At 42.9% G+C, this 12,665-nt stretch overlaps 1 protein-coding gene across 3 annotated transcripts in view; it reads right to left on the bottom strand.

Annotated features, from left to right (window-relative positions):
• Nucleotides 1–373: 373 nt before the first annotated feature.
• The window catches only part of ATP6V0A1 (ATPase H+ transporting V0 subunit a1), a 73,827-nt gene continuing 61,535 nt past the window's right edge, over nucleotides 374–12,665 (bottom strand). For all 3 annotated transcript variants that reach the window (XM_081346517.1, XM_081346518.1, XM_081346519.1), the window contains exon 21: nucleotides 374–2,049. In XM_081346517.1, the coding sequence (XP_081202643.1) occupies nucleotides 1,956–2,049 (94 nt within the window). In that variant the 3' untranslated portion in view covers nucleotides 374–1,955. The remainder of the gene's footprint in view (nucleotides 2,050–12,665) is intronic.

The following is a 12,665-nucleotide window of genomic DNA, read 5'->3' as shown; positions in this document are numbered from 1 at the left end:
GTTTGTTTACAGAAAACTTTTCCACTTTTGTGGGTGGAAAGCCACTGAAGTTTTATAAGCCAACGGAATAGCAGAATAAAACTACTACTCTGATTTTAGTGGATGGGATTGGACTTCAGCATAATTGAAAGGGATTCATTATAATGAAACAAAAAATATACCAAACAGCAAAACTGTATAATAAATACCAAAGATTACAAAAAAATACCCCAAGAACTTTGCTGAGTAACTGATCAGAATTTGGTTTTGTAATGACCTGTTGTATGGTATTAGTTTTTCTGTGTTCCTACATCCATATTCACCCATTTCACTTTTAATCTTCCTCGTCCATCCCATTCCCCAGATACATTAAAAAAACACAAGTCATTACAGCTGACTTCAACTGCTTTAATAGATACAGCAATTAGCTGATGAGGAAAATAGGGAAACACTTTACTGCATATTATAGTTGTCAAAACAGGATTTTTGCATTTTACACAACAGCAACAGCTAGAATTTCACAGTTTCTAATAAAAAGTGTTGGTTTTGCACCCTCTTGTAAGGTTATCACATCAAATCAAGGCTCATTCTTTAAGTGCCAATGAAGTGCCCTGAGATTTTCATGTGAAACACTTTCAGAAAAATGCACATTTATCTAACACAACACAACACGACATTCATAGAATAAATTTACATCTTACAGAGGCATACAATACTAGATTCATTCCTGCATCAAAACACACTCAAAGAAAAGCAGGTGTTACCCTCAAGCTATTCCTATTTTCAAGGAGAATCTGTCCTAAGAAGATATATACTGCTGCTGCTGCTACTGCTGCTGTCAAGCTACCACACTCTCTTGAACTGTTCAGCTCTGGACATGTCAATAGTAACCAAGTTTTTCTCTACAGCAGTAATAGGTGTCAAGGTCATGTGAGAACTGAGGTGAAAGATTCTGACTTTTCTTTGAACAAAACAAGCAATTCAGAGTTTTAAGCAGTGTTATTAATTGTTTTCTTATTAATTAATCATGTGGAGCCAGAGGCTAGCTATAACAGGGTAAGCAAGTAAGCTGCTTTTCCACCTGCTCTTTTCATCTAGGAAAGGAGATTTCTGACAATGCCAAGATGCAATGATTTTTCGGGGGTCACTTTTCCAGAAAGCGATTGGTTTTCCATCTACATTTCCTAGTTTACACTTCAAATGTTACAGAAAAGAGGTTTCCGGGGATTAAAATTACATTTAAAATATGGAAAAAGTCCTGTGCAGGGGCAAATGCTTAAAATGTCTGTCAAATGATGGTGAAGGGTCTTTCTGGTGCATTGTCTGCCCTGTGGATGTGATTTAACTGAGAAAAAAGCAGAGAGTACTAGCATCTAAGCAGGCTATTGCAAACAGGACTGCTTTTTGGATTGCAAGTTTTGTACTTAGCAAATCTAATCTGTAGGAACTATAAATATCCTTTTGAAAGTGTGAAAGGAAAGCGTACGTGTTGGATGGATGAATAATAGAGCCCCTTTTAATCATCAAGCTGTCAGAACACATGTATGCATTATAAGTGTTTCCCCAAATCTAAAGCAGTTCATAGGATTAGAAACTTGGATTTTTCTCTTTTAGCTACCATGGTTTTGGGGAACAAGACAGCTGCAGACCACCAGGTCATCCTCCTTTATGATCACAAACATTCCTCTCTCAGCACTTGTGGTATAAAACCAAAGGCTCATCGAAGACTTGAAAAAAGTACAGTTTAATTTTGGTAGCAATCCCCCCACCCCTGAAATTATCTGAGTATCCTTTTAGGATTTTCTTCCTTCAATAAAAACTTTAAATGAAATATCACATTATTATCACTACAATATTGTGGACATAACAGGAAAACAACACATCAGATTCAGGGAGACATATAAATATATATGCACGTATGCAGGTAAAGGTCTGGATTTAGTGGCACACTTCCAGGCATTATGTCTCCTACATGATTATTCATCAAATTTTCCATCACGGATGCTGTCAAATGAGAAAGGGAGAAACTTGAACCCAGTACCCATGTAGAATTTATTCTGGAATTCCACCCTGGTAAGAAAAAGACAGATGAAAAGCAGTCATAAGTAGCACTCTATCATAAATTTTAGAAATTATTCTAAGAATCCAAAGTAGTACTGACATTTTATTTCCTAAACAGATAGTCATCATGTAGCAACTGCCTTAGATAGCAACCATTCAAAATATGATAGTAACAAATGGTAGTAAAAAATTATATTACAAGCAATGTGCATACTTACACCTTGCACCTTACAACAACGATTCTTCTTATGATTCTTACATTTTGTTGCATTACATACTGTTCCAAATATTCTATGATCTGCTTGAGTTACCATCAGTACATTTGCTAAAGATTAAAGTTGCATGAAATGCCAGTAGATATGTAATGGCACTGAGGACAGTGACAATTTATATATACTGCTCAAAAAAATAAAGGGAACACTTAAACAACACAATGTACTGTTTTTAATAGTAGGATGTCTTATTTTCTGTTCCCTTTATTTTTTTGAGCAGTATACTAATGCAGTTTTCCCCAATGTGACACCCACCAAATATGTTGATACTGCAATTTCCAGAATACCTAGTAGCATGGTCTTGCAGGCTAGGAATTCAGGAAGTTGCAATACCAATATGTCTGGATGTTATCAGGTTGAGAAAGACTGCTCTAATATGTTAACATTCCTAAAAGATCCCTGCAAGAATGTCAAACGCTGACACGGTCTAATGTTTTCCCCCAATAAGAACAAGTAAAAAGACTTTATTTTATAGTGGAGGGTAAGAATCCCTTCTTAAAAGATTAAATCAATGGTGGGATTCAGCTGGTTCGCACCTGTTTGGCAGAACTGATACCTAATTTTTTGTTGAGTACAGCAAACCGATAATGATAAATCTGTGTTTTCTAGAACATGTCTGGTTTTCGTTCAACTTCCTTCCAGGCGGGGAAAATAAAAACCCTCCCCAAAAGTCCAAGATGGGGGTGGGAGTGACGGCGAAAGATTCACTATGCAATAACCTGGTCTGCCTTTGGAGAGGCTTTCTTCACTCCCCACCATCCCCTTCTCCTCCACCAACTCTCCCATGGCTTGCACCATGACCGGGGAAAGGGGGGAAGCCTCCCATGCCACCTCCCTCTGCCAACCCTGGTATCCCTCTGCGAGACCTCAGTCACCACCACTGCACTTTCTTGCCGCCCTTGCATTAGCCTGTGTCTCCCTTTTGGAAATGGCAGCCCTGTTTTCTGCCACTTTCCTCCTGGCAGAAGGCAGGAAAGGAAGGACGCTTCATATGGAAGGATGCTACGGTAAGCTCCAGGAAAACTATGCCAGCTGGGCGAGGAAGGCCAGGCTCCCCTTTCTCAATGGTTGTGCAAAGCCCTTAAGAAGTAGATCAGCTTCCCACAGGGCTGGCCCGATCTGCCCCTCAAGGGCTTTGCTGAGTGTCTGAATTTTGATCATGTGACCATAAAAGGTAAAGGTTCCCCCGCACATGCGTGCTAGTCGTTTCCGACTCTAGGGGCCAGTGCTCATCTCCGTTTCAAAGCCAAAGAGCCAGTGCTTGTCCGAGGACGTCTCCATAGTCATGTGGCCGGCATGACTAGACGCCAAAGGCGCACGGAACGCTGTTACCTTCCCTCCGTAGTGGTCCCTATTTTTCTACTTGCATTTTTACGTGCTTTCGAACTGCTAGGTTGGCAGAAGCTGGGATAAGTAACAGGCGCTCACTCTGCTACGCGGCACTCGGGATTCGACCCTCCAAACTGCCGACCTGATCAACAAGCTCAGCGTCCTAATCCACTGAGCCACCGCGTCCCTTCCATGTGACCATAGGGATACTGAAATTGTCATAAGTGTGAAAAAGGTCATGTCACTTTTTTCAGTGCCATTGTAACTTTGAATTAAATTGTTATATTGAATTGTTATAAGTCAAGGACTACCAGTAGGATCACAACTTGTTTTAAGACCTGCTGTGTACATCCGACCCTCTGTTCTCCCCCGGAGGACCCGGGAGCAAAGGTGCGCACCCTCCCATGCTAAGGCTGGTCTACCTGAATGCAAGGTCCGTAACTAACAAAGCTCACCTCATTCGTGACCTAGTGGAGAGCGAGCATGCGGACCTGGCTTGCATCACGGAAACCTGGCTGGGCCCAGAGGGTGGTGTTCCTCTGGTTGACCTCTGCCCGCCAGGTTTCCAGGTGCTGCACCAGCCTCGGGCTCATGGGAGGGGCGGGAGAGTGGCAGTTATCATCAGGGAATCCCTTAGCCCGCGAGAGACCACCGTCCCTCAGATGGTCGGGTGTGAGTCTCTCCTACTGAGATACGGCCCGGGGGCGCAGTTGGGCCTGCTGCTGGCGTACCTACCACCTAATCGTGCAGCGGCGGCCCTGCCCGAGCTACTCGATGCCCTCTCAGGGTTGGTGGTTGAATTCCCAAGACTCATGGTCTTGGGCGACTTTAATCTACCGTCCCTGGGAGGATCGTCCGAACTGGCTCGGGAGTTCATGGCTTCCATGGCGGCCATGGACCTGTCGCAAATAATTTCTGGACCGACTCATGAGAGAGGCCACACCCCAGACTTGGTGTTCTTGTCTGGACGGTGGCGTGATGATATCGGTGGGGGTGCCACAACTGTTACGCCCCTGTCATGGACCGATCACCACCTCCTGCGGCTAGACTTCCCCCTTGCCACCCCCCACCGTGGGTGCACGGTGCCAGTCAGATGGTACCGCCCTAGGCGCCTAATGGACCCTGATAAGTTCCAGGCAGCGCTTAGGGACACGCATGCACTCCCTGCTCACAGCTCGGCGGATGCCTTAGTGGAAGCCTGGGAAAAGGCAGCCACGGAGGCTCTGGACCGAGTTGTACCCTTGCGGCCTCTGACCCGGCGCAGATCCCAGCGAGCCCCATGGTTCACCGAGGAGCTCCGGGAGATGAAGCGTCGGAGACGGGGCCTAGAGAGCCGTTGGAGATCCAGTCGATCCGAATCCGACCGATTGCGACTAAGAATCCTCACCAGGTCTTATCTCGCTGCGATAAGGGTGGCAAAATCCAACTATTTTTCCACCCTCATCGCGTCCGCAGATAATCGCCCGGCTGCCTTGTTCAGGGTGACTCGCTCCCTATTAAACCAAGAGGTGAGGGAGGAACCCTTGCAGGGTCGAGCCGAGGAATTCGGTCAATATCTGCTGGATAAAATTGCTCGGATTCGAACTGGCCTGGACTCCAACTGGGCTGAGATGGAAGAACAAGACATGGACAGTCTTGTCGACGTCATCTGGGAAGAATTTGATCCTGTAACTCCTAAGGAAGTGGACAGGATTATGAGAAGGTTGAGCTCCTCCACATGCTTACTGGACCCGTGCCCTTCCTGGCTGGCCTATGCAGCTCGAGAGGGGACACGAGGCTGGTTCCTAGCGGTCATCTCTGCTTCTCTGAGTGAGGGTCACTTCCCCACCGCCTTGAAGGAGGCGATGGTGAGACCTCTCCTCAAGAAGCCCACCTTGGACCCATCCTCTTTGAATAACTTTCGTCCAGTCTCCAATCTTCGCTTCCTTGCGAAGGTTGTTGAGAGCGTGGTGGCGCACCAACTTCCTCAGATCCTGGATGAAGCGGTTTATCTAGACCCGTACCAATCGGGTTTCAGGCCGGGCTACAGCACGGAGACGGCATTGGTCGCTCTGATGAATGATCTCTGGAGAGCCCGGGACAGGGGTCATTCCTCTGTCCTAGTCTTATTAGACCTCTCGGCGGCTTTCGATACCATCGACCATGGTATCTTGCTGCGACGCCTCAGGGGACTGGGAGTGGGAGGCACGGTTCTGCGTTGGTTCTCCTCCTTTCTCCAGGGTCGCTCGCAGTCGGTGCTGACAGGGGGACAGAGGTCGACCCCGAGGCCTCTCGCTTGCGGAGTCCCTCAGGGGTCGGTCCTCTCGCCTCTCCTGTTCAACATCTACATGAAACCGCTGGGTGAGATCATTCGCAGTTTTGGAGTAGGGTACCATCAGTATGCTGATGACACCCAGCTTTTTATCTCAACTCCAAACAATATCAGTGATGCCCTAGACGTGATGCCCCGCTGCCTGAAAGCGGTCCGGGAATGGATGGGGAGGAACAGGCTTCAACTGAACCCGGACAAGACTGAATGGCTGTACGTACCGGCAAGCCAGGATATTCAGAACGTCCCATTGCTTAACATCGGGGACAAGTTACTACCCCCTGTTGATAGGGCCCGCAACCTGGGTGTCCTCCTAGACTCGCAGCTCTCCCTGGAAGACCACATAGGAGCTGTGACCAAGGGGGCCTTCTCCCGGGTTCGACTAGTTCGCCAACTACGGCCTTATCTGGACCTGGATTCCTTACGTACAGTCACCCATGCCCTTGTGACCTCTCGCCTAGACTATTGTAACGCTCTCTACATGGGGCTGCCCTTGAGATCCACTCGGAAGCTTCAACTGGTGCAAAGTGCAGCGGCACGGACACTCTTGGGAGCCTCCCGATACTCCCATATCACACCTCTCCTCCGTGCGCTGCACTGGCTTCCGGTTGCCTTCCGTGTGAAGTTCAAGGTGCTAACAATGACATACAAAGCCCTACATGGCATGGGTCCGGACTACCTACGGGAGCACCTTCTGCCAATGTCAGCACCCCACCGTCCTGTGCGCTCCCACAGAGAGGGCCTCCTCAGGGTGCCACCGCTCAAGGAATGTCGGCTGGTGGCCCCCAGGGGGAGGGCATTCTCAGTGGGTGCGCCAGCCCTCTGGAACAGCTTACCAACCGAAATCCGGATGGCCCCCGACCTCCGTACCTTCCGACGCGACTTAAAAACTTTCCTGTTCCAGCAGTCCGGCCTGGCATGATAGCGTTAATTGGGGTCCCAGTTTGTTTTCACTATTGTTTTTTATTATTTTTATTGTTCATCTGTATACCTTCCTTCCTCTGTACACCGCCCCGAGTCCCTCGGGAGAAGGGCGGTTTATAAAAACTAATAAATAAATAAATAAATAAATCTCAATTCCACAGAGAATTGGTATACCCATCTAAAATTCTGGGAAAGAAGAATCTTAAAATCTCTTCCCAACTTTTCCTTTTCTGTGCTATTCTACACTTTCCACTAATTTTAATTCCACTCAGAATATAAAGAGAAGTGTACTGAAAGGCTGCCCAGTCATAAACAGGCATCAAACATGGAAAGAAAAACTCCATGATTCATTAAAAAAACAGGTCTGGTGATCTTCTTTTGGCCTCATGGTAGGAAACATTTTCCACCCTTTTTGCCTGCCAGGTTTTGAGAAAATTCAAAATATTATTTACTGCTTTTCCACCTTAATGGAAAATTTTAAATACTGGCCTCTTTTTAGAAACAACATCCATCTCACTGCTTGTACTAAAATACACACACTTCATCAAGGACAGAATGTAATGAGGCTCTAAGGAACAAACAAAATTATCAGTTAGTTTGTAGGTAAATGTGAAACTACGGAAAAGAAAGTAAATGGGAAAGAGTTTATTCATTATCTATCAGTTTCAATTACTGCTTTTTTTTTTTCAAACTCTACATTTGGTATAATTCAAAGTTTGGAAGTGTCACTTAACTCTGTTCACTACAAGCATATTGAAGTTAGGCTAACATGGCCGAATACCTGATTTAAAATCTGACAAAAAACAAAAAGCCATCACTTAAAGTTCCTATACTTAGCAAAACAGCTTATCAGAGGAACGATGTTCAACCAAACTTTTCTTCCTATATGTTATTTTCATTGTACATGTTTTTTGTTTATTAAGAATCATTCAGTTTTATAAGCCCCCACCTGTAATCTAAAATGATACGTTCCAGGGACATATTTTCCACCACAGCCTATATTCAATTATATCCTAAATCAGGAACCGGATCTAACATCCTACCTGGAGGCCAAGAATGAAAGTGTCAATAAACTGTACAGGTAGCCCTTGACTTACAACCATTTGTTTAGTTAAAACAATACTGAAAAAAGTGACTTATGACCAGTCCTTCCACTTATAACCATCACAGCATCTCCACACACACATGATCAAAATTCCCAAGATCATGCGATCACCCTTTGCACTCTTTCTAGTCAGCTTCCAACAAGCAAAGCCAATGGCAGAAATTACTTAACCATCATATGTTTCACTTAACAACTGCTGCGATTCATTTAACAACTGTGGCAAAAAAGGTTGTAAAATTGGGTACAACTCACTTAATTAATACCTTGCTTAGCAACAGAAATTCTGATCCCAATTGGTGGTTGTAAGTTGAGGATTACCTGTACAGCATTTCTTATTTTTTGCAGCCAAAATTCAGTAGCATAATTACTAAGGATTATGAAAACAAAGAGTGCGAATGAGAAGCACATCTGACTAATTGGCTACCCAACCCCGCTACAAAAACAGCAAGCAGGACAGATATTCATTGCTTAAGGCAGCAATCAATAATGGCAAACAATGAAGAGTGGGCAGCCTACTAGTAAGTGGAGGATGTGGAGTGCAAAGAATGGGACGGAAGGTTCTAAAATTTATCTAACTGGATAAAGTATTTTGCATGCAACCTCTCATGAACTGGAGAAAAAAAATTTGCAGAGCAAAGAGAGGCTCCCTAATGTATGTAGCCTGTAATCACCTTTGCTTCGCCATCAACAACCCCAGCACTCTGACTTCTCCTTTGCCATTCCCACCTTCTGTTCAGCCCATTAAGGCAGAGGTCCCCAGTCTTTTGGGCACCAGGGACCGGTTCCATGGAGAGAGGTTTTTCCATGGAATGGAGGGTGCGTGGTTTTGTGTGCTGCCTGTATCCCATGGGTGGGGCTTTGCTTATTTGTGCGGACCGATTGCTGGCAATGCCGTGGCCCAGTACTGGTCCACGGACTGCGGGTTGGGGACCCCTGCATTAAGGTTATCAATTTCACCAACAGAAGAACAGCTTAGAAAAAACTCATACTTTACTTCTCTTCACTTATATTGAAGCTGTTGATTGGCAGAGTTGGGGGGGGCAAGAGAAACAGCCCCATTTGTCAACATTAAAAACTGCTGCCACAAAACTAAAAGTCAGTGAACTTTTAACAGCAAACATCTGTGGCAACTAGCATTTGTGATTCAACACCAGACAAAAATGGTATGAAATACAACCAAATGGAAAGAAAGGGGTGTTCATCTATCTCACATTTACCAAAAGGGAAGCAGCAACCCAGCTCAGAAATATTTATGAATTGCTGCAATTCTGCTAAGAGCAAAGGAGAACAGTTAGTTCTTGACTTACAAACAACTGAGCCAATAATTTCTGTTGCTAAGCAAGAGATTGTTAAATGAATTTTGCCCTATTTTACAACTTTCCTTGCCACAGTTGTTAAGTGAATCATTGACTTGTTAAGTTAGTAGCAAAGTTGTTAAGTGAATGTGGCTTCCCCACTGACTTTGTGAGAAAGTTGTGAAAGGTCATGACTCCAGGACACTGCAACTGTCATAAATATGTATCAGTTACCAAGCATCTGAATTTTGACCCTCTGACCATGGGGATGCTGCAATAGTCATAAGTGTGAAAAATGATCATAAGACACTTTTTTTAATGCCATTGTAATGTCAAACTGTCACAAAACTAATTGTTGAAAGTCGAGGACTACCTGTATCGAGAAAGAATGACACTGACTGTTGCAGACTTAGTTTAGAGATTTTTTTATTATTTATTCAAAGAGAGAGAGCATGGGGCAAGCTCCACAATCTTATTATTGGAAGAAGAACACTCTTTAAAAATAATAAAAGCAGGGAAACACAAATTCTCCTCTTCTAAATCATATTAAATTCTAGGATACTCCAAAGTCCATAACTGAGAATAGTGACTCCAAAAACTTACTCTCCCCACCCCTTCCACCTATACACAACTCTCAGCGGAATGTTCAGCTCATTTGTGGCATGATATGTATCATATTCTATTGGTACCAAGTTACCTGCTGTTGCTGTTGCTCACACTCCCTTGGCCTAGCTATCTGGAATAGTAGCCATTCCTTACATTTAGCCTGTAAATTCTACAGATCTTGTCATTCAGATCTGGAACAATTTCATTCCAATGTATTATGTAAGTTTGGTGAACCAGGTGAACCTTATTTCTGTTCCTGGTCATAATTATCTTTTGGATTTTCACTCTTAACTTGAAGGGGATATATAATTTGGTCATTCAAATGCATGTCATGAGAGGGAACTCATTTCTAAACATTCCTTTTTTTAATAGCACAATTATGATTGTCTTTGGATGAGCCACTTTCAAGCTGGCTAGGCTCTCATGGGTACAACTCCACCCCTACTTGCCTTCTCCTCCAAGTCTCCAATAATCTAAACTAATAAAATGAGTCTTACCAGCCTTTCGTACCTGTCAACAAACTGGCCAAATGATTTTTTGTGTGGTACAAGAAGTAGAATCTAATCTACCAGCACTATATAACTGTAAAATATCCACTGTCTTTTCATTCAGCCATAGAAATAAGAAAATCCAGGATTTATTTGAAAAGTTGTTTGTGCCTCAGCCAGGGCAATCATCTCCTTGGAATGTACAACTGCCTAAAAATTATAAGATAAACCCATCCCAGCCAGGAATGGCAAAACAGGGAGAAGTGGAAAGTAATTTTCCAGTGGTTTAAAGAATTCATTCCATTCTCCCTTGCAGCAAACACATTCACAGCTTATGAATACTAAGGGAAAATGAGGTGACTCATTTCATAAACTAGTCCTTCACAGGCAGAAGGCTGCCAAGTACAAACTTTGGCACTTCTAGATAAAAGGATCTCAGAAACCAGGATGGATCAATGCTCTGACTCAATAGGAAGGTTTTCATATATATGGTAAGACACAATCCAAGCTTAATAAACCATACTGAAAAAGACCCAACAGCCTATGCTTATTTTATACATTCAAAGGAAGCTAAACACAAAATGGAACCAACAGCGTAAGTTCTAATAGAGTATATTCATTCTATGGTATATTAAGCCAGAATTCCTAGGTTATTACTGTGTGCCAATTTAATGCATAAAGTGAACGCTCATTAAATCAATAGGATGTCTTTTTCCAGTTTCTTCATCTGTCACCATCCTGCAAATTTTATTGGAGAAAAGATCTACTGAACATGCAAGTCCCACAGCCGAACATTACATACATTCAATCTAGAGATAAATCTAGAGTTCCAAATTCTTTATCTTCTTCATTATGCCTACCACCATATGCCTACTCTTTAAGGAGCCTTGGTGGAGCAGTGGGCTAATGCCTCCTTAAGTAACACCAGCTGCCTGCAATTAGTGCAGGTTCGCATCCCACTAGGCTCAAGGTTGACTCAGCCTTCCATCCTTCCGAGGTAGGTAAAATGAGGACCCAGATTGTTGGGGGCAATAAGCTGACTTTGTAATAATGCCGCTGGGGGGGGCGAAACCCCTAATAAGCAGGCATATACATAGAATGAAGGCTATTGCTAAGCACATTGGTTTTTGCTTAAATTGTAAGCCGCCCTGAGTCTTCGGAGAAGGGCGGGATATAAATGGGATTAAAATTAAAAAAAATAAAAAAAGTTTAATACTGTTTTAAAACTTCCCTACAAGAAGCAAATATATATATATATGGAGGTTTGGGGCTACCAGATTGGGTTTCATACTATCAAGCAGCTGCACTAACATGGTTAAAAGAATGGATAACCCTTAAAACAAAAGATTATTATGCCTAGAGGGGCGTGACCTACAACTTGGATGGCATGCCATTCTATGATATAGGAAGAACAAAATTCATAAATATTTTCAAAACCACTATGTAAGAAATGCATTGCGACATGGGAAAAGATAAAATCGAGAATTTACATGAAAATACCAGGATGGATTTTGACAATAGACGCATTTGTACACCCAAATTTAATTAATTATGAGAAACTTGTGACTTATAAAGATATTTTGAATACTGATGGGAAGCTACAAACTAAACAAGAATTGGAAGAACAGGGCATAGAGCTATCATGGTGGCCACATTTGCAAATGCAAATGAGATACAAGAAAGTTGCAAAAATATGTTTTTTTTTACAAAGATCAGACAGCGTTTCACCAGATACTATCGTCATCAGATGACAAATTGGTTAAGAAATTGGACAGCTTTTTGTTAAATTTAAAGATGGAAGATGAACAAGTTAAACAAACAATGATAACTTGAGCAAAAATTTTGGGCACAATGTAGAGTTAGAAAAATGGCAAAACCTACGGGAAAGAAACTATAAAATAACAAGGGCAGCTACTTATAAAGAAAATTTATATAAAATGTTCTATAGATGGCAACCACCTGCAAGACTAGCAAAAATGTTTAAAAATATGTCTAGCAATTGTTGGAAATGTAGACAAAACCCAACCCATCTTTGGTGGACATGCCCTAAAGCAAAAAAAAAAATGGTCAAAAATACATAGGTAGCAAGAGAAGATGACAGGAACACGTGTAGACTATAAACCGGAACTATCTCTTTTGGGTATAATTTCAGAAAACTATGATAAAGAATCTGTATACCTAATATTACATGTATTAGCGGCAGCGAGAATTACATTTGCTCAATATTGGAAAAATGAAGAAATACCATCTGAAGAAGATATAATTAAGAAAATCATGGACTGTGCAGAAATGGATAAG

This window comes from Vipera berus (assembly GCF_964194415.1).
Source record: "Vipera berus genome assembly, chromosome: Z".
NCBI classification, from domain to species: domain Eukaryota; kingdom Metazoa; phylum Chordata; class Lepidosauria; order Squamata; family Viperidae; genus Vipera; species Vipera berus.
Note: the sequence above shows the minus strand (reverse complement) of the source record. Positions and strands in the feature narration are given on the sequence as shown.